The 26,902-nt window shown below is 41.7% G+C and overlaps 1 protein-coding gene across 1 annotated transcript in view; it reads right to left on the bottom strand.

Moving 5' to 3' along the window:
• Positions 1–26,542, bottom strand: part of CANX (calnexin) — a 30,262-nt gene extending 3,720 nt beyond the window's left edge. The window contains exons 1-14 of the mRNA XM_065408791.1: positions 26,497–26,542; positions 13,901–14,086; positions 13,366–13,439; positions 12,717–12,775; positions 12,149–12,290; positions 11,187–11,268; positions 9,302–9,494; positions 6,861–7,050; positions 4,424–4,537; positions 2,678–2,834; positions 1,928–2,143; positions 1,054–1,173; positions 810–948; positions 529–626 (exon numbers count right to left, since the gene is read on the bottom strand). Of these exons, the coding sequence (XP_065264863.1) occupies positions 529–626; positions 810–948; positions 1,054–1,173; positions 1,928–2,143; positions 2,678–2,834; positions 4,424–4,537; positions 6,861–7,050; positions 9,302–9,494; positions 11,187–11,268; positions 12,149–12,290; positions 12,717–12,775; positions 13,366–13,439; positions 13,901–14,083 (1,767 nt within the window). The 5' untranslated portion in view covers positions 14,084–14,086; positions 26,497–26,542. The remainder of the gene's footprint in view (positions 1–528; positions 627–809; positions 949–1,053; positions 1,174–1,927; positions 2,144–2,677; positions 2,835–4,423; positions 4,538–6,860; positions 7,051–9,301; positions 9,495–11,186; positions 11,269–12,148; positions 12,291–12,716; positions 12,776–13,365; positions 13,440–13,900; positions 14,087–26,496) is intronic.
• Positions 26,543–26,902: the final 360 nt, after the last annotated feature.

Genomic DNA, 26,902 nt, shown 5'->3' with positions numbered 1-26,902 from the left:
TTTATCGCAGCCCCATCAGGTCCTTGCTCCCCCAATAACCTCATAGTGCTGCTCTTGTGGGGGGGCATGCCCCTCCCATTTGGGAAACTGATATATGTAAGTATAAGAGCTTTACAAGTTTACCTATGTTCTCATATCCTGCCCATCATTGTAGTAGTGCAGTGACTCTAGGCAAGTGTCCCCTCTTATGGCTTCTCCAATATTTCAGGCATCATAGCCCATTAGAACCCATTTTACTATGGGAACTAGTATAGACCAGGACACGGGTTATTCCCTTTCCTGTGTTTTCATATCTTTAGTCTCAAGTTCTTATATTAGCATTGCCTCAAATTGCAGAGTATCCATCAGAATTTTTTAACCCACCATGGACTAAGCTCAACTATATTTTTTTCACATGCCAGTGGAGTTGGATCATGTGTTTTAAAAGTTGCCTCACTTTTTTTAAGCTATGTAATCATTAAATATCACTAGTGGACCACCTACATGATCATCACTTCTACTCAGAGAGCACCAAAATTTTGCTTTTACCTCTGATGTGGGTTTTCCATCTTCTTCCTCTTCCTCCTCATCTTCCTCCTCCTCTTGACTAGCACTTCCAACATCAGCATCACTCTTTTGCTTCTCTTCTAACCAATCAAACATCAATAATTAAATGAATTTATGTTTTGTTGTCTAGGGAGAAATGATTCACCTTAAGTTCTCCACTGACTTCAGTCTAGGTCTACCAATACTACTGCCCTCATTTTCTACATGAGAGAAAGTCAATTCCAGGTTCCTACCCCATTTCAAGAAGCCTCCATTATGCTTACCCTGCTTGTCTTCATTTGATTCCGCTTCCTCCTCCTCTTCCTCCTCTTCATCTGCCTTGTCTTTTCCCTCCTCTTTCTCCTCATTCACATCAGGTTGAGGAGCATCAGTCTTTTTGTACTCTGCAGCGCTTGGCTGTTTCTAGAATTTGTCAGAAGAGTCCCACAATAAACAACTGCCCATTTTCTGGTTCTTGCACAACCCCATTTTGACCTATTTCTAGATATTTCAGAAGGAAATCCATACCTTTCCAGAACAGCAGAAGAGGACAACAAGGAACACAGGTAGAGCCACAGTTAGGATGTACACTACCCACAGCCAGGGACGCTCTTCAGCAGCTGCCATCATCTGGCCCACAACACCAGGCTAGAAGATAAATTGAATCTTGAAGGCTTGTGTATTTAGCTCTCTTACTCCTGTACGCAGCAAGTTTTATGGCTACCCGTGGGGACTGGTAACTGTCTCCAGTCATACTTAGTAGGGACAACCTCATAATATATACAGAATTAGTCTGTATTGCAAAAGCTAATTATTTGCTTTATTGTAGCACCTAGGAGCCCTAAATCATGAACCAGAACACCACTGTGCTTGGCACTGTTCAAACAGATGGTCCCTGCCCCAAGCTTAGTCTTCTATGAATGATTTTAGTCTTCTGAAGTCAGAAAAGTATGTGGAACAATATTCGCACAATCTAAAATAAAGATTATAAACATGCAACAGTAGGCTATGAGGATGGCCATTTGTCATGGCCAAGATTAAAAAGTTATGCTCCCAATAGTAAAAAGACAGGAAAAAAAAAAAAAAAAAAAAAAGTCCGGCGTTCGATGAAGGCCGCCACACCCCCCCAAAAAACTATTTTTAAAAAAAGTTACTAAAATACATTACATTTGAACAGGAAAAATCCATAAGAGATACTCTTTGGTAGAGAAGATTATATCCTTCAATTTGAAAGCTTGTATCAGATCATGTTTGGGAAAAAAAAAAAAGTTCTTTAAACAAGGACTAGCAGCATAGTTTTTTGTAAGAGTGAAAGCTAGATGAGCTTGAAGCTCTTCTAGACAAGAAACAGATACCATTTTTTATTGTTAGAAGTATACAAAAATAAACTTTTGCTCCTCACCTCAGCAGCACCATCAGCTGCCTTTTTTAGACCCCAACCATCATTGGCCCAATCTTCTGCCACAACTCGGTCTGCACAGATGATAAAGTTGTCAAAGAAGATGTCAGAGGTCATTGACCATAGTTCAAGGCCCACAGCAGTGAAGGGAGTCATTTTGAAAGGTTCTAGATCTTCAAAGAAATCTGGGTTTGGGATCTTCCTGGGCTTCCAGATTCCCTGGAGAAGGCAAAGAAAACTCAGCATCATGCACCACACAAAGTTTGTTTTTCTATTTGGGTCAGAAAACTGGGGGGGGGGGGGGGGGGAGTTTGTTTCCCCACACCTGTAACAAAAAAGTTGCATTCCTGATTACAATGGATAGTCAGTTAATTTAAGTAAATCTTTATTATGTAAAGAGGTTTACAAACCAACTACAAATCTTCCTGGGAAAAATATTTAGAAGAGCTTCTCCCCCACTCCATCCCCATTTAAACATTCCCCTGCTGCAGCAGCTGTGAGCTTCATTTTTTTCGCTTTCATGGGTAAGTTGTGACATTTATTTGTTTATTAAGGGGAATAAAAAGTTGAACCTGTCCCCTTAGAGTGCACAAGGATTGAGGTTATGTGATTTGCATTCCTGGTTATGCCACCACTTTACAGAGACTATGAGAAGTCTCTTGTCTTTCTGTATTGCTTAGTAAACTGGTATACCTTAAGAGGGAGCAGTGTTCTGATTCTGGCCAGCAAGTTACCTAGAAGCATAAGACCTACCTGGTAGTTGGGGTTATCAATCATAGGAGGCTTCCATTTGCCTTTGTAGTTGGGATTGTCAATCATAGGTCGTTGCCAGGTACCACAGCCAGGGGCTGACTCACATTTGGGATTTGCAATCTGAGGTGCCTCCCACTCTCCGTCCATATCCTCATCCCTGGAAAAGCAAACTCATTAGGGGGAAGTGGTTTTTGTTTGTTTGTTTGTTTGTTTTTTAAAAGACCTAGAACAAAGGGGGGGCGGCGCTCCTTACCACTTCTACATTGTAAAGTATCATCCCCATCCTCGAAGTAAAGAGTTCTATGGATGGAAACCACACCTAAGAGCCTCAGTCATGGACCAGGATACCACTGTGCCAGAACCAAAAGATGCTGCTGCCCCAAAGAGACCACAGAAGGATTCACCATAGTGATATAATCATCATGTATCTTGTACAAAATATGTCACGTGAGGTGTCAATGGAAAAGTTATGGTTTGCAGAATATGATTATCCTATTTGTATGCATGTATCATTTTTGTATCTGGAGTTATGAATATTGACTCTGCATCTGTATTTCAAATGTGCTTGCTCCCGGGTAACTCCCACAAGTTAGTTTACATTCAGTTTAGCCAGCACATTAGGAGTGGACTATTCAAGATACTGACCCATCTATGAACACAATGGGCCATGGGAAAAGCTTATCCTCACTTGATGGGCTTTCCTGTGGATGCTTCAGCCAGTATATGATTAATGGCTGCTATGACTCATCGAAGCATGTAAGGGCATGTGACTAAATCATGTGATTCTGGACTCCATCTTGTGCCTGTACTTTTCCACAAACTGTGCAGGGGGATTTGCTTGGAAGTTCGAACAAAAATTCTCTCCACATGGAAGACACTATAAAAGCGGGCAGTGACATCACCACTGGGCCTCACTCCCCCTACAACTCAACACCTGGAAACACCTTAGGAACAAAGACTGAACTGGGGAAGGTGGTCCCAGGCAGGAAAGAATGAATCCCAGCCTATGTATGAAAGATCTGTAAACTGCTTATACTATCAGAGTGAGATACTACTTGATTCAAATCCTGTCTAGGGTATAGAATTTGGATTGCAATTTTGTTTATTTTTTAGGTAACCAACCTTTATCTGTATGCTATTACTAATCTTTCTGTAGTTAATAAATCTGTTTTATATTTTTATCTAAAACAGTGTGTTTGAAGTGCAAAAAGGGAAATCTGTTCACGAGCAGGGGCTGGTGCATTGTCCTCTCCACATTAATGGGGGGGTGGACTGGGAAATAAACTTACACTGGTAAGGCTTTTGACCAGAGCAAGACGGTACAGCTCTGGGGTCTTAGGCTGGGGAGGGGGATTGGCTGGAGCCTCTATTGTTAGCTCATTAGTGGCTAGGAAAAGCATTCATGTAACTGCAGCTGGGGGTTTCCCTGCTTATGAATGTTTGTGTAAGAGCAGGATCTGGAGGAGTCTGCAGCTTGTCACAGCATCACAGTGAGCAAGGGAGCCCAGGATGGTGAGACAGAGGGCTCAGCAGTACCCCCATTCCAGGATGCACCCCAGGGAAGTCCATCACAGCAACACCTTCCCCTAACAGTTTATGTCTGGTCCATGGTAGCTCAAGAGCCGCATTATACTCCTGAAACCCAGGCAGTGCCTTTGGGTCACAAAATGAGTATCTGATAAACTGACGCACAGCAATTACTGCTTTCATACAAGCTAGACAAATGGAAGTCTAGTGGCTGCATACCAGTCCTCTGGTTTCTCTGCATCAGGATCAGCTACATATTCTGGTTCGTCATCCAGCCAACCTTCTGGCTTCACAGCATCATCATCTGAAATCTTTGCAGGAGCATCCTCATCCCTTCGGAAAGAGATACAAGGTTGCTATTATATATTCCTGCCAAAAAGGTTTGGCAAAAAAAAAAAAAAAAACCACCATAAGGCTTAAGACACTGTTGCACTAGATACAGATCCTCATCTAGCCTGATTCCTAAGACAATGAGTATATGAAGAGGACTACCAACTGATCGAGCAATTATGTTTTGAATATGAAAAGGCTAGGTAGTAACTGTGGGAGTTTTTTTGCTACCCTACCATGTTAGTCAGATGAAGCTCCTATTCCTTTATTTGTCTCAGTGCACATTCCTCCCAACACAATGGAGGGAAGTGATAACATTTCATGTATCTTTAGAAAGAAGCAGCCCAGGGAAAGCATGTTAATGAGTGAATATGTGATGTATTGTACCCAGTAAAAATGTGTTCTCTCTCAGGACCTAATTCTATTACCCCTGAACTTTAATTATTTACCATATGTCATTAGTCAAATTGACAAGGGAACACTAATCAAAATTCAATTGTGTTGATTAAGCATTTTATGACTATCAAGAACAGAAGACAACATATCCATAATTGCTCTGGAAAAGGGGGTAACAGAGAGGTGGCAAAGTCTGCAGATGATACAAAGTTATTAAGAGAGTTCAAAGCTAACTGCAAAGAGTTACAACAGGCTCTCACAAAACAGGGTGACTGGCCAACAAAATGGCACACTTAATTTAATATTAAGTGGATAACAAATCTCAACTATACACACAAAATGATAGGGTCTAAATTAGCTGTTACTACTGAAGAAAGATTTTTGGAGTTATCATGGATGTTTTCAGAAAACAAACGTGCAGCGGCAGTCAAAAAAGCTAACAATGGTAAGAACTATTAGGAAAGGGATAGATAAAACAGAAATCATAATACCACTATATAAATCCATGGTACGCCCACATCTTGAATACAGAAAAGGGCAACAAAAACTATCATCGGTATGGAACAGCTTCCATATGAGGAGAGATGTAAAAAAACTAGGACTGTTCAGCTTACAAAAGAGATATGATAGAAGTCTATAAAATCATGAATGGTGTGGAGAAAGTAATAAGGAAGTATTATTTATCCCTTCCCAAGCACAAGAACCAGGGGTCACCAAATGAAATTCACAGGCAGCAGGTTAAAGAACATAAGTACTTCTTCACAACATGCAGCAAACCTGTGGAACTAGTTGCCAGGGGATGTTGTGAAGGCCAAAAGCATAACTGAGTTCAAAAAGGAACTAGGTAAATTCATGGAGGAGAGGTCCATTTATGGCTATCAGCCAAGATAGTCAGGGATGCAACCCCATGCTCTGGGTTTCCCTGAACCTCTACAGTAGATGGATCTCTCAATAACTGCCATGTTACGTTCATTGCATTTAAAGCATCTGGTACTGTCCACTGTCGGAAGACAGGATTCTAGGCTAGATGGACCTTTGACCCAGTATGGTCACTCATGTTCATAACTGTCAGTCTCTCAATGGCTATCTGGATTGAAGGTGTCAGATTTCAAACTGGCCATTTGATCTCCATCACAAGAGCTTTTTTGCCAAAATAAGCTCCAGGTATTCTTTATTTTAAGTGTTCTAGCACTTGATCCCATGCTTGATCAGACATCAAATGAAGCACATCTATGGCTAAGCAAGGAACTCCATGTAAATGTTACCTGGCTTGCCAATGTTAATTAGTGCTGACACTCATTCAAGTGCAAAGGCACAGAATCAATCTGCAGTCTACCACCAGTCAGATGCTATGGTTAGGCTTGGAATAATTCAATTTTTACAGGTAACTATCTAAATAAAACATCAATTTTACCATATACACAAACTGACAAAAAATATTCCCGTCAATCAAAATATAGAGATAGACAAAGAAAAATGTTGCTTCAGAACTTAAAGTAAATAGCCATAAATTAATGTATGTTTTGACATTTTGACAATGTGTGTTTTAACAGTTAAAGCATTAACTTTTTGAATCTCAATGTCTACTCTCATTAAATAATTGTCTGACCCCCATAATTTCAACAAATTGTGAAAATTGAAATAAAAATAAAAAAAAAATCTTAAAAATAATCATTCGCCCAAATGATAAAAGATAAACATTGAGTTCTGCCAAGCTTAGCTATAGTTTAAACAGATAAATAGCTTAAGACACACATGACTGCATGTCCAATGTTAGACTGGCCAACATTAGCCAGTTAACTTGAGTACACGGGACTACAAAATAAAAAATAAAAATAAAATGGACAAATGACCAGCTAAGAACTGTTTTAGACCAGCACTTGGTTATCTAGCAACAGCTTTCCCCAATTCCACCACCCAAGCTACTCACCAATCCTCTGGTTTAACAGCATCTGGGTCTGGGATCTTGGGTCTCTCGTCCCAGTCCTCTGGTTTCTGGTCATCTGGGTCCTCAATCTCTCGGGGTGGATTCACAGCAGGAGTCACATCATTTAAGAGATTCCCACTATTCACCACAGTCTGATCAACCAGGACTTCAAAACTATTATCAGGATTCAAGACTGGACGAATAGGGACAGGGAGGAAGAGAGTTAATGGAGCCTTTTTGGCTAACATAAGGAGAAAATTGAGCTCTACAGAATCTCACTGCCACTTTCTACTCTACTGTCCTTTTCCAAACCTCAAAACTATAACAATCATCCTTCTAGCTGAAGTTACCTCCACAGTAAACAATGATGCCCAAATGGGGCTGCCAAAGGGAAACAAATAACCTATTTAGTCTTGTGTCGAGGAATAAAGACAAAGATTTTTATGGAGAGTCTTACTCTGGATACCCAATAGCCTTGAGTATTACATAGCCCCCTCAAATCAATTACATCTGGAAAAAGTTCTGCTCTATACACACTCACACCTGTTACCCTACTTATAAAGAGAAGAACCTAGTATAGTGCGATTTATCAGGTTCTCCCCCCACCACAAAAAAAAAAAAAAAAAAAAAAGAAGATAGAAGTGGCAAAGCCTGATTATTTTCTTAACAGAAAGGACAGGAACTTTAAAGACTGAAAACTGTAATTCCTTATTTACTTGAAAAGTAACTGTGGAAAAAACCTGCACCACCTTTAATGGATCTGCTCTGTATAAATTCATGGCCCCATCTCTGGCCTTTTGTGAAATTAAAAAGCTTTACACTCCTTGCAGAGTCATCACATGTAAAACTAGCAGAATTGTGGATTCTATTCTGCCCCATCCATCAACAGAACTGTTTAACAAGTTCCCAACTGTCAAAGGGAGGGGGTGGGGGAGGTTTGATAAGTTCACCAAGGATATCTTTATTACTGGCAATGAGGCATGAAGTTAGACAAATCCAGTTTCAATCTGAACCAGCAATTAGAGTGTCCTTTTTATACATATATCCATCACATTTGATAAAGAAATAATTGAGACCACAACACACTGGACCCCACTATGCTTTTTTTTTTAAAGTCACTTTTAAGACTAGATCCCACACCTGCCTACACTGCTTAGAAAGCTCCCCCTTCAGTTAGTCAGCCTCGGAGCACAGCTCCACGTTCTATTCTGCACAAAGAAGAAATGCAGAAAAACAAAACTCAGTGTTTAATCTTGAAACCAGTGAGACAGCAGCTCAGTGTTTCTATACTGCTTTCATTCATGCAGTCAGGAGCCTTGTTTCATTACTAGCCGCATACAGATTATGGGTAAGTCCCCTCTCTAGCAGCAAAATATCTAGAAAAGCGGATTCTAAAGGAGAAGATCTGGCTGTGCAGTTGTAGAAGTCAGCGCTCCAAAGCCGATAGCTGCCTAGCAGTGTAGGCCCAAGCTAAGAGTGTAAGATCTTAGCAGGATTCAATATTCATATGGCCAATAAGAACATTCAGAATTAGGATAACAGGACTAAGAACTAAACCAAGAGTTCTGAAAGGAGTAACTCCTTCACAGTTAAGGGCATAAGCCAGCCTTCAACAGATAGGTGTTAGGAAGAGACTGTCCCTATAAGGTAAGTTATTCCTACTGCAGGGCTCCTTGAACATTTCTCTGGGGCTTCTGAGGATAGCCCCAGCTGTAGACAGAATATTGTACCACAACCACTGATCTTATCTAGTGTGGCAATTCTTATGCTCCTATCACTATTTTAACCATGGGTGTGACCGGCCTTCACTTTCCAATGCATTTTCCCTATCTGACTTTTTCAGCTCTGAAAACCTCAATGGAACAGCCAGTGAAAATGAAAGCCAATTAAAATAACATATTGAAACAGCTGCCTGAAAGGAGGGCTTCTAACACTTTATCCCAGGTAGATGCAGCATTGCTATTTCCTCCAGAGTTTAGAGCCTACTGTCCCCAAAAGTTACAGAACGGATAGCTATGCACGCAACTAGAGAGCACGTGAGATCCCAAGTCAGTAACGGAATGCATACCATTATACTATAAGTTAAGGTATTTAAGACCATATTTGGAAAGCCAATTCTCCTTTACCTACCAAGTTCAGAGTCCCATATTTTCCCTGCAAGAGTTAAGACTCAAAGCAGTGCATGCTCCTTGATGAGATTTCTTGCACGGAAGAACAGAACAAAGAATGAACAATTTTTGCATATGAGGATTGAGAATGGATGTTTTAGTTGTATGATGTCCACATACATAGTATATTCAGTTACTGTTTTAGGACTCCTTTCCATTTCTCTTGCACCAAAAACACAAAATAAATGTTCACCCTCAAACTTTTTGGGATCTGTACTTTTTTTTTTTTTTTTTTTTTTTAAACACTCCCCTCCCCCAAGTTTATGGTTGCTTTACCCAGAGTATAGAGGTGGGTCTTCTTATCAGTAAAGTAGGTTTTCAGATCTGCATCTGGACGCTTTGCATGCTTCTCTTCATATTTGCCGGTTTTGGGGTTCTTGTGCCGAAAGATGAAGTGTAATTTATAATCTTCTCCACATTTATCAGGACCAAACATGATTGTGTAGGCAGTTTTGTCATGAAACTGATCCTTTAAAGAGAACAGTTGGAATAAATCATTCTAGAGTTCAAGTTTAGACAACACAGTGTTCACCGCAAATGCACTTCACTCATTAAGCTGCTTGATTATACTTGAGATCAAAACCAGCAACAGATGGTTGATACAGTCACAGAAATTTGAAGTGGAAGAGGCTAGTTAGGACAATCCAATCCATCTCCCTACTGATGCTTAGCTGGGCCCTGCATTTTCCGTCATCCTGTCCAACTGTCTTTACTTTTCCCTAATTAGTAGAAAGCAGTTTTCAAGAGTGACAGGCAAGATTAAAAGCATCAAGCCATCAAGTTGTGCAAATGTAAAATAACCTGTTAGATTAGCTAGACATCAATTTAAAAAATTCCAAGTCACAGAAACCCCACAATGCAAAAGTTTTGTTTTTAAAACAAAACTATTGTCAACAGCCATTATCAGCACTGAAAGAAACTGAAATCTTTACTGTGCCTTTGACATTGCTGTGTCTAGTCAGTCTCTCCGTTTCCCTTGTACATTCAGTTTCCCAGTCTGGGTAGTTCTCTCTCTCACAACAGGGAACATAAGAGGCATTAACAGAGTAAACTCAGCTGAAAAACCACAAAAGTTAGTACCAAGCACAGGGCTGATGTATTATATGAAGCTGTAAGAATTAACTAGATGTCTGTTAACGCCATCCCTTTAACAAAAATCATTGCAAACAAGCTTGTCTACTCTCACTGACCCTATTCATGCATTCAGTTCACAAAGAACTGAAGAAGTGATTGCACAATCATTAAGTGGCCTTTCACATCTTGAATGGCATATCCTGGTCAGATGTGGATCTGTATCAAGAAAGATTCTGACAAAACAGTGAAGGGGAAGGAGAGTCAGGACAACAGTTTTGACTTCTACTTCCATGAGGGGAAGCCTACAGAAAACTGGAGGGCTTTGATTAAAAATATCCAGTAGCTGCTGTACACAAAATCCTCTCAATTTTATCTTTCAGATAATGCTGCTGGAATAGTGGCCCATGGGCCAGGAACAAGATGTGTTTAGTCCAAGACATTTACTGCACATAGTACATCCTGCTAGCGCATCCTACAAGCGGCAAGTCTCTAGTACTTCAGACACCACGCTCCTTACAAGCGGATTGGAATGTAAGAAGTCTGGTGTAGAGAAATACGATTAGGATCATCTTAGTCTATTTCTCTTTGCAGACCCTCTCTGGAACTCACTTTAGAAGACAACTGTCTAATCCCAGTCAGTCAACTTCCCTCCGCATAAAGAGTACAGTTTAATTGTGAAACGGCTAAAGGGAAATGTACAAGATACACGATTTAGTGTGCCCTCTACAGACCTCCCATATGAGATTGCTACTCTTATAGTAAGAGGGAGAGGAAAGAAAGACACCCCAAAAGTGTGTGGCAGTTAAAAAGAATGTTGTGGATTCTTATGGGGGAAGGGCAGGAATGCTCAGCACCTACAGCATCCCAGAGTCAATTGCGGTAACCAGATTTTCAGAAGAATTCAGCATCCATCTGCTCCCACTAAGGACAATGCAAGCTTCTGGGTGCAGACTACTTTTGCAAGTCTGCCCCTAAACACAAACAACTGCCTTCAGGCCATTAGGATAAGAGTTTCTTTGGGGAAGAGCGAGAGAAAGACAGGCTTGTCTTTGGGGAGTAGTAACTAAACAGCATGCACACCACTCACCAGGTTCAGCTCAGCGGTTTTAGAAAGCAGCTTCACATAGGCACCACCACACTCAATCCCATTTTGGAAATTCACTTCATACCTAATTTTCATTTTGGGCAGAGAAGTAGAGGGCACATTATAGTACATGGAATGAACTAGACAACATTCCCTTCATATAAGGATGTAACAGAGCTTCCATACAAATTAGAAAGGTTTTTTAAATTAGTGTTTCCCACATTTCATAATGGATCTTAGGCAGATACATAAGAACCACAAAGTAAACAGCTAGGCAACAGGCAGAATGATTAACTCCTTATCTCATGCAAACTGATGAGCTGATTACCCTCCTTTCTTGCTGGAAAAGTCCCACAGATCAGCTACTCCCAATAAAGTCTGGATTCTTGTATATCTGCCATGACCAATCTAACAATTTTTGCTAAATTGGACAAGCTTTGTGTGTCCCATGGCAAAAGAGCTACATCAGTTGAAGACCACTAACAAGCTGGGTTTGCCTTGCTACCAGGGAAAGAGAAAGAAAGGACAATTTGCTGGACAAAAATCTATTCACTCATGAATTGTCTTTACATAGCCCCTGCTAACTGTTTTACTCCTCCTATCAATCACAACAGACAAGTCAGTTCACTAGGCCCCTGCTATTACAGCTGTAGCATAGAAGTGGAAACAACTGTAGCTGTCAGTGTCACACTGCAAGGAAAGGCTAATTTCCAGAAATTCAGACACAGCTAGTTTATTCAGACGGAAAAAGCAGCATCTCCAAGAACTTGAAATGGAAAGTTATTGTACACTACAATACCCCTTTATTTATGTATTTGCATGCAAGAGTGGTAGCCAATATTCTGAGTGGTAATGGGCTACCATGCTTTACTACTGTTTGGTCAACCAAACTCTGTAATTCTGGAACAAGCCGCTAACAGCCACCTGCCCTTTCTGGTGCAGTACACTTGTTATTTTCCACTTACTGTACAATGAGGGGTTTGGTATTAAATATGAAGGGTTTTGTCAGTTTGGCAGAGATCGCATGATGCTTGGCCCGGGAAATCAGTACAAGTCCTTTGTCCCCTGGAAGTTTAGTGTCCTTCATTTCCTCTACTTCCCATTTACCTGCAAGGAACATACACCATTTCATTACTATTAGAACCCACAATTCCTTGTTTTCTTATTTTAATGAACTTTAACAAGAAACTAAATTGTTATTCTATACAATATGGGTTATAACAGCATTTCCAGAAGTCACATTCAGTTATATTACTCAAGTTAGAAATTGGTGTACAGACTAGCCTTCAAAAGATGAAATTTGAATTTATTAGGAACGGAACACATTTCAACACTCAGGAGGACTTGCTGCAAAAGCCACAGCTCACTGGACATCAGTAGCTAAAAATAACACCCAAATGCCCACCCACTTTTCATATGTAGGATATTCTCATGAGTGTTTAGTCAGGGTAAGATTTGCACCTCAAGTCTAGTTCTGCAGTACAGACAACCAAAAAATATATACCTTTTGAACAAAAGCTAGATGGCACTCACCATCATATTTTGCAATTTCATCATCTGTGTCATCCTTCTTGGCCTTGGAAAGAACCCATCTGAAATGATATCCCCAGCAGAGGTAAGGGATAGCCATACAGTTACAGACTGTTATACAAAGCCACCTCTAAAGAAACACCCAGCCACTGCAAGGGCTACCTTTTAACTAGACCCTACTGTATTCTGAACCCCACCATTGATCAGTCTCTTTGGGAATTCTGCGCTAAGTTCTCCAACACATGGAGCAAATTCAGAAGAAGGCATCAAAGCGGCTTTGTACCAGTGATCCTATTATCAGTACTCCACTAGGGATAGTGCTTGTAGCGCCATTATCTCCATCTTGTCATATTACCAAGAGAGGCTACTGAAAGCCAGCTTACGTGATTCTGTATGTGCACATGGTACATTCCCCCTCTTAATGGGCACCTAACAAATGCTTATTTGAACATCCTCCAAGGTTTCAAGAGATATGAAGGTTAAGAGAAATGTATAGTAAGGTGGTTATATAGGGGGTCATTTGAACTCTAGTCATATGAACATTAGCTATTCAAGAACGGGTGCTCTGGAAAAGTTGTATTTCATTACACCTTATTGAAGGTCCAAACTGACTAAGTCATTTACATTAAATCATCTTGAAGATTTCACTTACCCTTCCAGGGTTCCCTTATCAAAGTTTTCCACAAAATAAACCTCTCCTGTTGGTACTGGGGGCTTATAGGTAACCTATTGGAGTAGGAGAAAAAAAGTTTACACAGACCTTTAATCAACTTTGCTGCCCTAGGAAACTACAAGGCTTTGCGTTCATCCCACTTTTCCTGACTCAGACAAGTTTTCTGCTTGAAACATCTTAAGTTATTTACACTCCCCAAAATCTGGATGCCATTGCTTGAAAGTTATAATTTTATTTTGAAGATAAAAATACCAAAGTCTAAGAGTACTAGTACTCTTAGTTAAATCCTGGTATCACACCACAAGATTCAAATGCCCTTAAAGAAATTTTCCTATGGAAGAAATGCAGCTCAAGTTTCATTGCAATGCTTCTTTAAAATGAATGCAGTTACTCTGTTGGCATATTGAGTTTTTATGCTCAAGATAGTCTCCAGATCAGACCAAGATGGGACAGGTTACAATAACCAGACTACCCAAGTGTAATTCTGTTTTATCATTGTAAATTTAAGTCAAACCTTTGGGGTTGGAGGAGGGCTGCTGGCTTCAGGCTTTGTCTCTTCTATCTCTTCAACACCATCTTCCAAGTCATCCTCAATATCAATTACATCATCACCATGGTCTTCTTCCCCATCATGAGTCTGGACATCAACTAATCCAAGTATCAGCAATGTCACACACAGCAGCCACTTTAGCTCCATGGTCTGTACACACAGGAAAGATCAAACATTATAACCCTATACTCACTAGCGAGATAAAGGGTAGGGTCTTCTGTAATTCAGTGACAAGTACCCAATAGCAAATGAGCAAGTGCAGTCCAGAAGAGATAACTTCATGTTATGTTTCTCAACTCTCTGTACTTTGTAAGCCTATTAACTTTCTTTCTCGGTACACTTTATGTTGCTTTTATCTTAGCACTGTGCATATCTTGTTCTGTACATGGCTTGCAGCAGTGTTAATGAGACCAAACATCTGGAGTATACTATATGAAATGCTACAGAAGCAGCAATTGCTATGTAGGGATTACACATACTCTTCTACAGCATGAAAATAGGAGCCATAGACACCTGCCTGCTAAATGCTATTTTCTTCTTCCTGTCTCCTCTAAGAGAGTTGCAGGCCTCGATCAACTGGCCAAGCACAGTATATGCAGGATGACTCTTAAAAAAAAAAAAGATACTTTCTCTAGGATGATGCACTATGGACTGCTCTGCAGCTCAGATCTCACAGGCAGTTTCATGTTTTAACTACTGCTTACACCACCACCTAACAGGGTGGTTAAAAAGATTAATTTTTTAAAAGTACAGATTTTTTTTTTAATCAAATTTTTAAATAGATTTAAGTTCTGACAACCTATGTTAAGGCCTAAACTTACTATAACAGATTAGTGACAAGCAAAAAAATTAAAATACTAAGCAGTACATGTTGACTGCCAAGTTTTAAAAGAAAGTCAAATGACTGAACTGGTGAAAGTCACTGGCTAAACATGTGGAACCAGAATTTGAAGTACAAAGCCAACTTTTGACTCCAATAGCCTCTTCTGCAGGTGCACAGAATCATTTTTTTCTTTTCACATATTCAGCTAGTTCAATTCAATGACTTGCTGATTCAAAGTTAAGAAATCAATTGGGAGTTTTTTCTGCTTTTTCTCTCCAATATATGAATAAAAACTAGGCATAAGACGATGAGATCTACTAGTTCTAAAAATCTTGAATGACATGGTGACCAGAAACAAAATCAGTTAGTGAGTTTAACTACATATGCTTCCTTAGTTTGAAATTTTAAAAAAAGGTGTGTTTTGGTAAGCTTTTTTTTCCTATGTATCAAGCATATTGAATGTCATTTTATTTAATAAAAGATTTTAAAGTGCTGTTTTTGTGCATAACTGAATTTTAATTTCCATCACAAGTAGAAATATTAATCTAGTAAATAAGTTCATCCACCATTTTCAAACAAATAATGTAAATATTAAGGCTATTAAGTGAGACAAGATGGTTAAGATAAAATCTTTTATTGGACCAACTTCTGTTGGTGAGAGACAAGCTCTCCAGCTTGCAGAGCTCTTCGTCAGGTCAACACACCCCTTTGAAGGCCTGAAGAAGAGCTCTGTGTCAGCTCAAAAGCTTGTCTCTCTCACCAACAGAAGTTGGTCCAATAAAAGATATCACCTTAACCACCTTTATTTGGGCATAAGCTTTCATGGGCTAAATCCCACTTCATCAGATGCTTGGAGTGGAAAATACAGTAGAGAGGTATAAATACACAGCATATGTAAAGATGGGAGTTGCCTTATCAAGTGGGGGGCCAGTGCTAAGGAGACAATTCAATTAAGGTGGAAGTGGGCTATTCTCAACAGTTGACAGGAAGGGAGGAAATTCACTTTTGTAGTGCTAATGAGTTCAATGTAATCAAGGTGGCCCATTTCAAACAGCTGACAAGAAGGTGTGAGTATCAGCAGGTTTTTGTAGTGACCCATCCACTCAGTCTTTATTCAGACCTAATTTGATGGTGTCCAGTTTGCAAATTAATTCGTTTTGCAGTTTCTCACTGGAGTCTGTTTTTGAAGTTTTTTTGTTGAAGAATATCTACCGATGTGATATATGCCATCATGTGCCAGCAATGCCCCTCTGCCATGTATATGGGCCAAACCGGACAGTCTCTACGCAAAAGAATAAATGATCACAAATCTGACATCAAGAATTATAACATTCAAAAACCAGTAGGGGAACACTTCAATCTCCTTGGACACTCAACAACAGACTTAAAAGTGGCAATTCTTCAACAAAAAAACTTCAAAAACAGACTCCAATGAGAAACTGCAGAGCATAATGTCAAGTATCAGGGGGTAGCCGTGTTAGTCTGTATCTACAAAAACAACAAGGAGTCTGGTGGCACCTTAAAGACTAACAGATCTGTTAGTCTTTAAGGTGCCACCAGACTCCTTGTTGTTTTTGCAGAGCATAAGATAATGACCAATGTTTGCTAGACTCTCAGAGCTGTAGTTCAAAGGATCTTACTGGTTGAGAAGGATATTTTGGGGTGTTGTAAGTATTGTTTTACTTCTTGAACAGAAGAAACAGGGATGGAGAACGTGCATTTCCCAGGTAAGTAGACTGACACGGGGAGTTGACGGCAAATCCCCGACAACCCTATATTAACAGGTGGCCAAGAGTTATCCATCCCTACCCATTACTATGGTGCCTAAGTGCAAAGCAGAAAAGTATTCCTTTTAGGTAGTCTTACTACATTGTGTTTTTACTAGGTGTTCTCTAGATAAAGATTCCAACTTCAAGTATAAATCCCACCTTATCCCCTAGCCTCCCCCAAAAAAGCTTGCAACTTTCTGCAGTTCACATACAAAAGTATCTCGCACAGACAGTATTGTTTCTTTGAATCAAGGACACGGAATGTCTCCCTGCAGGGAAGGATACCACTACTTCAAAAACCTATGTTTATATAAAGTTGACTGATCATTCTGAAGACAGATACAAGGAAGATGAACATTTTGCATTACCATCATCATCTGCAAGTATTCCATTACAGGAACAGTAGATTTTGAGCCTAAAATGCATTCCTATGCAGAAATATGGCAATTTAAATATTGCTTTTTTAAAAAATCCCATCCCTCCTCCCTCAACAAAAATTCCAACACTTGAATCAGTGCAGAAAGCTAAACCAGTTACTTGTTTGAACAAGTCTGCAAAGCTACATCAGTGAGTTTGTTGGGTTGCAAAAACCCAAGACAAAAAGCAAATCAAGAGACTTTGCAGTTCCAAATACGACAGTACTGTAGCACTGCCAGCCATTTTGTAGGTCATCATTGCCACATCACAAAAGATTCAAAGGACAAGTTTCAGCATAATGTCATTTGTTGATTGCTCATACAATACCTCTGTCACATTGTGCACTTGTTTACTTACAGTAAGTTATGTCTCAGCTTCCTTCTAAAATTAAGCTGCAATTGGAAGGCCAAAGAGACCACAATTAAGTTCTTCTAAAAATTTGTTGCTCCATATTGAAAATTCTTATATGTGGGCAATTTGATAGTATGCTCGTAAACAACGTTATCTGGTGCACATATATGCTTTTGAGAACAAAATGTTGCAACTTTCTAAATAAAGTCTTGAGAACATTAAGTCTTTCAAGGGGGAAAACTAAAGTTCAAATTTTACTATTATATGCAACATTTAGAGAGTCTGATTAGAAAAAAAGCAGGATAGAATCTTTAAGCAAAAATGGAAAGGGAATCTAACACTATAGCAACGTTGTATTTTTACAGTCCTGCGCTAAATCCATCTTCAGCTTGTATTATATGCTTTCTACCTATGGCAACACAGCAGCCAGACAGCTGCTGCACCAAGCAGCTCTGTGCTAAACAGGACTCAGTTCATCCAACAACTAAAAGGTAGAAGACATTATGCATCACTATGCAACAGCTAGTTTGGTTTTTTTTTTTTTTGAGCTATGCATAAACCACTCAATCTCAGAGAGGTCATTGACCTCATAGGGCAGGGGTAGTCAATAGGTGGACTGCAGGCCAACTCCAGACGGAGTCTGGACCCTGACTGCCTTGACTAAGAAATTTGGACCTTGACAAAAAATAATTGACTACCCCTGTCATACAGTATGTCTACACTGTAATTAAACACCCATGGCTAGCCTGTGACTGCTGACTGGTTTGTGGGGCTCAGGCTATGGGGCTGTTTAATTGCAGTGCAGATGTTCAGGCTCCAGCTGGAGCCTGGGCTCTGGGACCCTGCAAGGGTATTACCGGGTGGGGCACAACCTGAGTCAAGTGTCTGTCTCGTGACTGAAGAACCACAATATGAAATCAAAGGAACAGAGTTTATAAACCCACAACCACAAAGTAAACATTGCTTACCAAAAAAAGAGCTTGAGCTTTTAAGGATAGCAATCTAGTCTCTGTGCTAGCTCACTGGCCACTGTTGGGAGTGAGTGCCCAACAGGATTTTACAGAGGATACTGCCCAGTGGAGAAACAAGAGCCTCCATTTCATTTGGAATGTTAGACTGAACATCACCAGGTGACTTGAGAGTTTACAGGGAAATGCTTCACTAATCAGGCCAAGAGTTACCAGGGGTCAAATTCTGCCTTGCCTCATCGTCTGTGCTATAGCATTTAAAATTAATGCATTTGTCTGAGGTATAAGTCAGGCCAGATTTTAGCTCTCAAGTTTCTACCTCAGTATAATCATTCCAATTTCAATATTTTCAGAGTTGAACTATGATGAAGTCCCTACTTAAAAGATGCTCAACAGGGTGGATAAAAATCAATGATATTTTTTTTAAATTAAAATAAAAAAAAAAGTTTTTTATTTAAATCAGATTTTTGATAAAATGCTTTTAGAGGAAAAAAACTATCTAAAGAGAGTTTTAATTAAGATACATTATAGCTCAAAGATATCTCATCATGGAATAGGGATTATAAATTCTAATTCTATAGTATGAGACAATATATTCATGTAATGTTTAAGAAAAGTTTTGTAAATGAGTTCCAACAGTTCATGGATTAGGGACCCAATCTTAAGAGGTTCCAGGGGCTTCTGTATAGATTATTTAGGTTAATCTTTCTATCTACCCAATGGGACTCAGTGCTCAGTCTAGAAGATACCATAAGAGATGCTTAGTTTTGCAGTTATCAAACTGTGGATTTGTGTCTCCAGAGATAACAGCAAACATGTTTTTAAATAAATATATAGAGGTGAGAAATAACAGACCTCAACCCTATTGTCCCTCTGCAAATTTGTGTACACAGAGTCAATCCTTACCTCTCTCTAAAAGTGCAAAGTTTCAAAACGTTCAATGAATAGAAGATTGTTGGGGGCGGAATAGATCTGAACAAGGAGCAGAAGTCTGGAGATAAATTTGAGAAGGGAGGGACAGGCAGTAGAAACAAAAGTGAAACTGTTTGAGCAGCATATTCCAGAAGTCTTGAGGTCTTTCTGAGTGTAGCCTTCATTGATTTGAGATCTACCATACCATTCTCTCTCTAGAAGGGAAAACAATGGCAGCAGGCGACAAAAGAGACCCAGTTTGGGAATATTTTAATGAAGTTTCTCTACCTGTGAAGAATATGTATTAAGCTTATAACAACCAACAAGAATGCACTTTTATGTAGAAATCCATGATTAAATCTAGTCTTCCTGACTAGTGATTTAAATCAATTTGATTTATATCAAATCCACCCTGATGCCCAATTTAAAAAGGTACATGGTTGTCAAGCACAAGACTGCCTACCTATTTTGGGAAAGGTCACAGTCCTTTATACTTCCCTCCCAACCACCTCCTGTAAGAAAAACCAGCGGCTCCCGGTTGGAGGTGCAGCGTGGCTGCCACTAAGGCAGGCTCCCTGCCTCCCCAGCCCCATGCCGCTCCCAGAAGGGACCAACACGCCCCTGCAGCCCCTGGGGGCGGGTAGCACACAGCTCTGCATGCTGCCCCTCTCTGCAAGCACCACCCCCACAGCTCCCATTGGCAACAGCCCCCCGTTCCCAGCCAATGAGAGCTGCGGGGGCAGTGTTTGCAGGCAGGAGCAGCCCCCTCTGTCCTCCCGCCCCTGGGGTGCGCTCCCCCACCCCCAGCACTGTCCCTGCAGCTCCCATTGGCCGGAAAGCAGACAAAGGGAGCTGTAGGGACAGCGCTTGCAGGCGTGGGCAGCACACAGAGACCCACTGCACCTCTCCCCCCCAGGGGCCGAAGAGACTTGCCCCATCCAACCACCTCTTCTCCCTGACCGGCCCCAGACCCCCCCAACTGTGCCCCACCACCCCATCCAACCCCCACTCCTTCCTGACTGCCCCCCTGCCCCATCCACCCCCGCTTCCCCCTGCCCCCTGACTGCCCCCCACCGCCCCATCCAACCACTCCTTCTCCCTAACCACCCCCGCCCCCATTCAACCCCCCTGTTCCCCACCCTCTGACCGCCCCCACCCTATCCACACCCCCAGCCCCTGACCACCACCCCCGAACTCCCCTGCCCTCTATCCAACCCCCCCTTCCTGCCATCTTACCGCGCTGCCCGGAGCACTGGTGGCTGGCGGCGCGGCTGCACCAGGACAGGCAGCCATGCCGCCCGGCTGGAGCCAGCCACGCACCACAGAGCACCGGATCAGGCCGGGCTTTGCAGCTGTGCTACGCCAGGAGCTCACAGCCCCGCTGCTCAGAGCATTGTGCCCGCGGCGCAGTGAGCTGAGGCTGCGGGGGAGGGAGGACAGCGGGGGAGGGGCCGGGGGCTAGCCTCCTGGGCCAGGAGCTCAGGGGCTGGGCAGAATGGTCCTGCGGGCTGGATGCGGCCCACAGGCCGTAGTTTGCCCACCTCTGGTCTAGAAGATATACACAACAAACAGGCACGCATCAAGCTTTGAAGTGCATGCACATCTGAACGTACTGATGAATCCTGTGCCCACCAAGTACACATTTCGAGCTGTTAGCAGATAACTGTTTAAAGATTTTACACACTAAAATGGGAAGAAAGTGAAAATCTGTTTCAGAACACAAGGAAGTATTTGAAAGTTTAAAGAACAGGAAGGATGAAGTTTAGTGTATGTGCTGCAAATGGTGTGGCCCAATTATTAATGTAAATATTTATAGGCTAATAATACTAAGTCTACAACAGTAAAATGTTTATTCAAAGGAAAAGTTTTATGTGGGGATTAGAGATACTGTTTTCTTAAACTCAGAGGTGGCATTGTTTTGAGTTCTGTTTTAGTTCTGCAGCAAACCATATTGAATTCCATTCATCAAAGCCTTAATCTACTGAATACTTTCCCCCCACCCCTCCTTCAGTCCACCAAAATGAGCCCCGATATTTACCCAGAGAAATTAATTTTTTTGCACCAATTTTCACCTGTTGTTATTGTAGTAATAAGCACCGATAAATTCCTGGGAAAAATTAAATAAAATAAAAACCGAAAATGAAGGGCCCTGGGTGTGCTGGATTATTAACTTCTTGACTGACAGTCCCCCAGCAGCCCTAATGTTTCTTAAATAGAGGCTTTAAAAAAAAATAAAAAAAAAAATCTTGTAATACACATTTGAAATAAAAACATCCCTGATGACCTACATTAGCCCCATCGTGAAAGTCTTGTTTTCCTGGCCAGGAAAACATTCTTAAAACCATTATGACAATCCATGAGGGAATGTGTCTTTAGTATCAAGAGTCTGTATTATGTACAATTAAGATGCCTAAAGAATGAATGCATATAAAGATTAAGATGTTAATGGTTTTGCCTTCATAGTCTGTTCCATAATGATGAATTTTAAACCACAGCAAATTATAGTAACACCATAAAAGGAGTTCCAACACTTGATGATCCCCCACATACTGGCTGAATGACTGTCTGTGTAAGTAGAAATAGGAACAAAGTTTCATTTCAAAAGGGAGTCAGGGTGCCATAATGCAGGGGTTCTCAAACTGGGGGTCAGGACCCGTCAGGGGGTTGTGAGGTTATTACATGAGGGTGGGGGGGGTCATGAGAGGTCAGCCTCCACCCCAAACCCCGCTTTGCCTCCAACATTTATAATGATGTTAAATATATGAAAAAGTGTTTTTAATTTATAGGGGGCGATCACACTCAGAGGCTTGCTATGTGAAAGGGGTCACCAGTACAGAAGTTTGAGAACCACTGCCATAATGGAAATACTGACCAGTTGGTGTAGTTAAAATGAAACAATGTGGACAGGGGGAGGAAAGTACTACTCCAGAACTCTTGAAGTAGTAGGGCTTTCTCTTAAGCTATGTACATAAAACAAGGACACCTAATAAAGCCATTTGCTGAACTCCTCAAAAAGCCGGCAGACTCAAGGTAGCATTGATCCCAGAAAAATACGACAGAACAGAATTTATTTGTGTCAAGTTTACAATGATCAGGTAATTCAAAGCTTCAAGTTGAAAGCCATCCTCAGTTAAATGCCATCCTAAGTTAAATTAACCAAATCAGCTGAATCTGTCAGTGGGGGACACTGGTCATCCTCTGCCTTAGATCAATTTTCTTCCTACCTTTTCCTCCTCACCAACCTGCCTTATGGAACACCACTCAAGTCTTTGTTGTCTTGCATGTGAGACCATAAGCTCTTTAGAGCAAGGAATACTTTTATACATGTACAATGTGAAGTTTTACAACACTAAAAATTGTTAGAGCCACAGAATTTTCCCTGTTACAAGGCATCTGCACTTATTTACTGGCTGCCCAAAGTTCTGCCCATTTGATACAGCATTTCTTTTTACAACAAGTCAAGAAGAGCTGATAGCGAGTGAAGTTTTGGCTTATAATCAGCTTAATCACTGCTTGGTATTCTTTGCACATGTAGCCTATAAAAAAGAGGAAACATGGCCCTATTGTTGCGGCATCAGACTGGGACTTATGAGACCTACATTCCAAAGCAAAGTTGGGAATGGACTTCCCACATGACCTATGCCAAGACCTGCTCTCTTGGCCTCAGTTTCCCCATCTATAAAATGGGGACACATTTTCCACTTTTCCACCCTTTGTTCATTGTGTCTATTTAGATTATCTCACTATGTCCTTATATAGCACATAATATGATTGGGCCCAGACTTCAGCTGGGGCTTCTGGAGGCTACTATAATAAGTAGCCCCCAGACTACTGGACTTCATGCAAAGAACATGTGATATTGATTAATTGTATGAACATTCAGATTTCTTCCAAAAGACACTGATGACAAATGCAGAAATCACATGTACTTAGCTGCACAGAAGAGCAATCAATCAACATGACAGAAGGATGAGAGAGTTAAGTGATGGTATGGGAAGAATTATGGCACAATATTTTGCCCTTATCTAGTACTTTGAGTGTTCAAAATTCTGCAATGATAGGATATCACACACAGAGTAAACATGCTCATGGGTAGACAGACATACCCTGCTTCCACCAGCTTTGTACAAAAATCTACCCCAGGAATCGGGTAAGTTTTAAATTTTAGATCTTAAGACTCTTCAATTTTGTTTAATGAGTGTCTTTCCTATAATAGGCCACAGATTGGCAATCTCCACCTAGCATGGGTTTCGGAGCTGTTCTGCTCCAATAAACTTCACAACTATTGCCAGGTATCCAGAGCTTTGTTTGGAATCTTCAGAGATATTTCCCTTGAGGAAGAGTAGTCTTCAAATTTGTGCCATCATGAGCCTAACAATTAGTTCAGAAATGACTCTTAAAAAGAAAGCTACAACACCCAAGTAAAACGTGTTTTTAGTAAGAGTGTTTCAGATACATCAGCTTCCAAAAATAAGCTACATCAATGGAGATGTAGGAAGGGAAAGGAATTCTGCACTACTGCATCAGCAAAAAAAGTCATTCATGCATATCTGGAAGCCCTTAGAGATGAGTGGCAGAATTGCAGACTTTTTGACAATTAAATCAAGGCAGATAGGCTTGTAGTGCTTATAAAACAATTATGGAGACACCTCAAGACACAAGAATTCTTTAGTGGGAAAAGCATACTTAGCAGTGTTGCTGTCATGTCCACAAACCAAGTCAAATTTGTCTTGGGATCAAAAGCAACAGCTTTCCTTCCAGACACAACAGAGTTCCTCCAGTATGGGGCCAAGTTAAATGGATGAAGATAAGCACTGAAGAGACAAGAGGATGAATGCCAAGAAGGGGGGGAGTGACAAAGTTAACAGTCTATTTGGGAAAGATTAAATATAAGTTACACTGAATTCTTAAGAGCAGAAATCTGTTGAAATGGGAAGGTTTTAAAACTAATGCAGGGATGCTGTCACATTATGGAGTACTTTTGAGATATTCTTAGACCTGCTAAGGAAGTTTAGTATTTCTATTTACCATTACTCATCTTAAAATGAGAAACCAGGTCAGTTTTACTTAACATCTCAGACCTTAACCCCTTCCTGTAGTATTTGGATTACAAATGCTGCAGAGAAATTTCAATATGTTTTATTTTGTAAACCACATTTCTATTGAGTCTCTTTAAGAAGTTTATACATACATTCTGAATCTGGGTCCAAATTGCTTTCAAATTATGTTAAAGTGCTTTGGCTAAATCCAGGTGATATTATGGCTGGATTCCAACAGTAGCATCTTTGAAAGAGACCATTGTGAGAGTCCTGCAAGTCAGTTCTAATTGCATCAGACTGAACACCAAGTCAAATATTTCATTGTTCTCAGTAGTTATTCAGAAAAAAATGTATTATCCTACACAGTGTTACCTCTCCAATTTCACTAGAGCACAGATGGTCACTGTCATTGTGCCTACAAAGCAACCCTCAAGTGCTTTGGGGCACCACACCCAGAGGCGGAGAACAATATTATTGCCAAATCAGAGTAGTTAATAGACACACTTCTATTCAAGAACACTCCTAAGCCTGATTTTCAAGTGCACACAAATATCTTCACACTAGAATGATTTGCAGTTTAATATAACCCACATGCAAAGAATATCTGCAGCAACTAAAGAGCACTGTTAACAGAGATAAGCCAATTACCTTCCACATTTTAGTGAATATTTACTATTACTATCTGGTATTTGCCATGAGAAATTAATTCATGCTATATCCAGACAAGACACTTAAAGGCAGTTGTCAACTTAGCTAAAGTTCCAAAAGCAGATGGCTGCTTACTCCATAATCCAATCACCTGCAGCATTTCTTGCTGTACAGTCCAGAGAACTCCCCCTCAACTCTGAATGGGAAAGTTTGTTCTTTTCATAATGATTGGTGGGGAGCAAGATAGAAAGCATCTGCTTCAATCCAAGGTTTGTATGAGGGCACACCCAATGTTGAACAAGGGCTAAGGTCCCAGTTACATACTATTTTGAAAGAGACAATCACAGCTAAAAAAAGTTGTTTAAGTTCAGGAAGTATACATTTTAAGTTCGCAAAACGTTAAGGAGATGCTCTTGAACAGTCTGCACTTTGTAAGTCACCTTTGTTCCCCCATACTTTTTACTAGGTATATTGTTTAATTTCCGTTTCCTCCTCCACACCTGGTGGCTCTTATGTCTCTTGTTTGAACTCTTCCCTTCCAGTAACTTCCATCTGCTTCCCTCCTCACCCTAGCTCCATTCATATTGCTATAGTCTTGATATTATCTTTCATCCTCTATATCCCCCTCTGCAGAACTGTCTGTTCAGAAGAGCCATTTCTGAACATCCTGATTTTTACAACGAGAGATCTAATCTTAGTGACTTCACCGCCCACATTCAAACAATATTAAAAACCCACCAACTCTGCATCCATCTTACATCCCTCTCGCCCAAACCCATAATCTTGGTCCCATATCAGACTGGGATGACTAAATGCCACATTAGCTTCTCGCTGGATGGTGTGTCAGCCACATTGTCTACTCACCCCACCCCTGAGAACAGACAATCTCAGAATCTACCAGAATGGACTAGCTGTTCTCAGCCACAATTGTTTCAAGTCTAACAGGGTTTAATAAAAGTGCATGGGTCACTTACGCTGCTTGCATAGAGTCCTGTGGGCACAATGGACTCGGCTACCTGTGCTAAGATCACCATTCACCTCATGTTTCTGGACTCCCAATTCAGCCTGGCCACTCCCTGGCTCAGTCAGTGTGTACCCAACCACGGTACTCCCATTAGGCATACCCACACACCCCCCACGACCTCCCCCCGGGGACGTCCTCAGACACCCTCACCATACCGCCCAGGGCTCCATGCGCCCAGGGCTGAGCCCCACCTACTCACCAAACCCCCGGGCCTAGCCACACCCCGCACACCCGTTACAGGCCCAGCCCCCCAACAGTTCTCTAAGGGGCCTAGACCCACCCAAGCTAAGCCTCGCCTCCCTCCCCCCTCAGCCTATGCTTTGCCCTTCCCCCCCGGCCCATGCGCTCCCCCCATACCAGGCCCCGCTACGCCCCACGCATCCCCAAGCCCTCTCCCACCACCCCTCCCAGTCGCTGCCTGCCCCTCTAATAAAACCCCCTCCCCATACACCCAGGCCCTCCGTGCCCTCACCCCGCCAATACCCCAGCATGCCCCGCGGGCAAGTCCTTTCCCTCAGCCCCCCCGGGCGTTGCCCAGCCTCCCGACGGGCTTGGGGGAAATGCAGGCCCTGCCCCCCACTTCTACCGGGCGGGGGTTACAACGCTCACCTCGCCGCGCGCCCCCCGCAGCCGCCGTCCACAGCCCCGACTCCCCCGTCACGTGGCCTAGCCAGAACTGGTCGGCTACCCGCCCGCCTATCTACCGCGCGCCAACTGCGCCCCACCCCGACATCCCCATTGACGGAGCTAGCAACCGACCTCCCGCGCCAGAGCTTAGGTCGCATTCCGATTGGCCAGCGGCGCTGCCACTCGCCTGCTCTCCCGCCTTAAACCACGCCCCAACGGCGCTGCCTTTCGTGGAGCGCAGCGATAGGCTGGCCGGCTACGCCGGAAGTGTGCTCTGACTGGCTAACAGGAGAGAGGCGGTGGAGTGTGAGAGCAGAGGAATCAGATTCCTGCGTAAGGAAGCGTTGCGCTTCTTAAAGGAGCAGTGCCTGGGTCCCCCCCAATTTAA

The sequence above is a fragment of the Emys orbicularis genome, chromosome 8, assembly GCF_028017835.1.
Source record: "Emys orbicularis isolate rEmyOrb1 chromosome 8, rEmyOrb1.hap1, whole genome shotgun sequence".
Classification (NCBI taxonomy): Eukaryota; Metazoa; Chordata; order Testudines; family Emydidae; genus Emys; species Emys orbicularis.
This window is presented reverse-complemented; position numbering and strand designations above follow the sequence as displayed.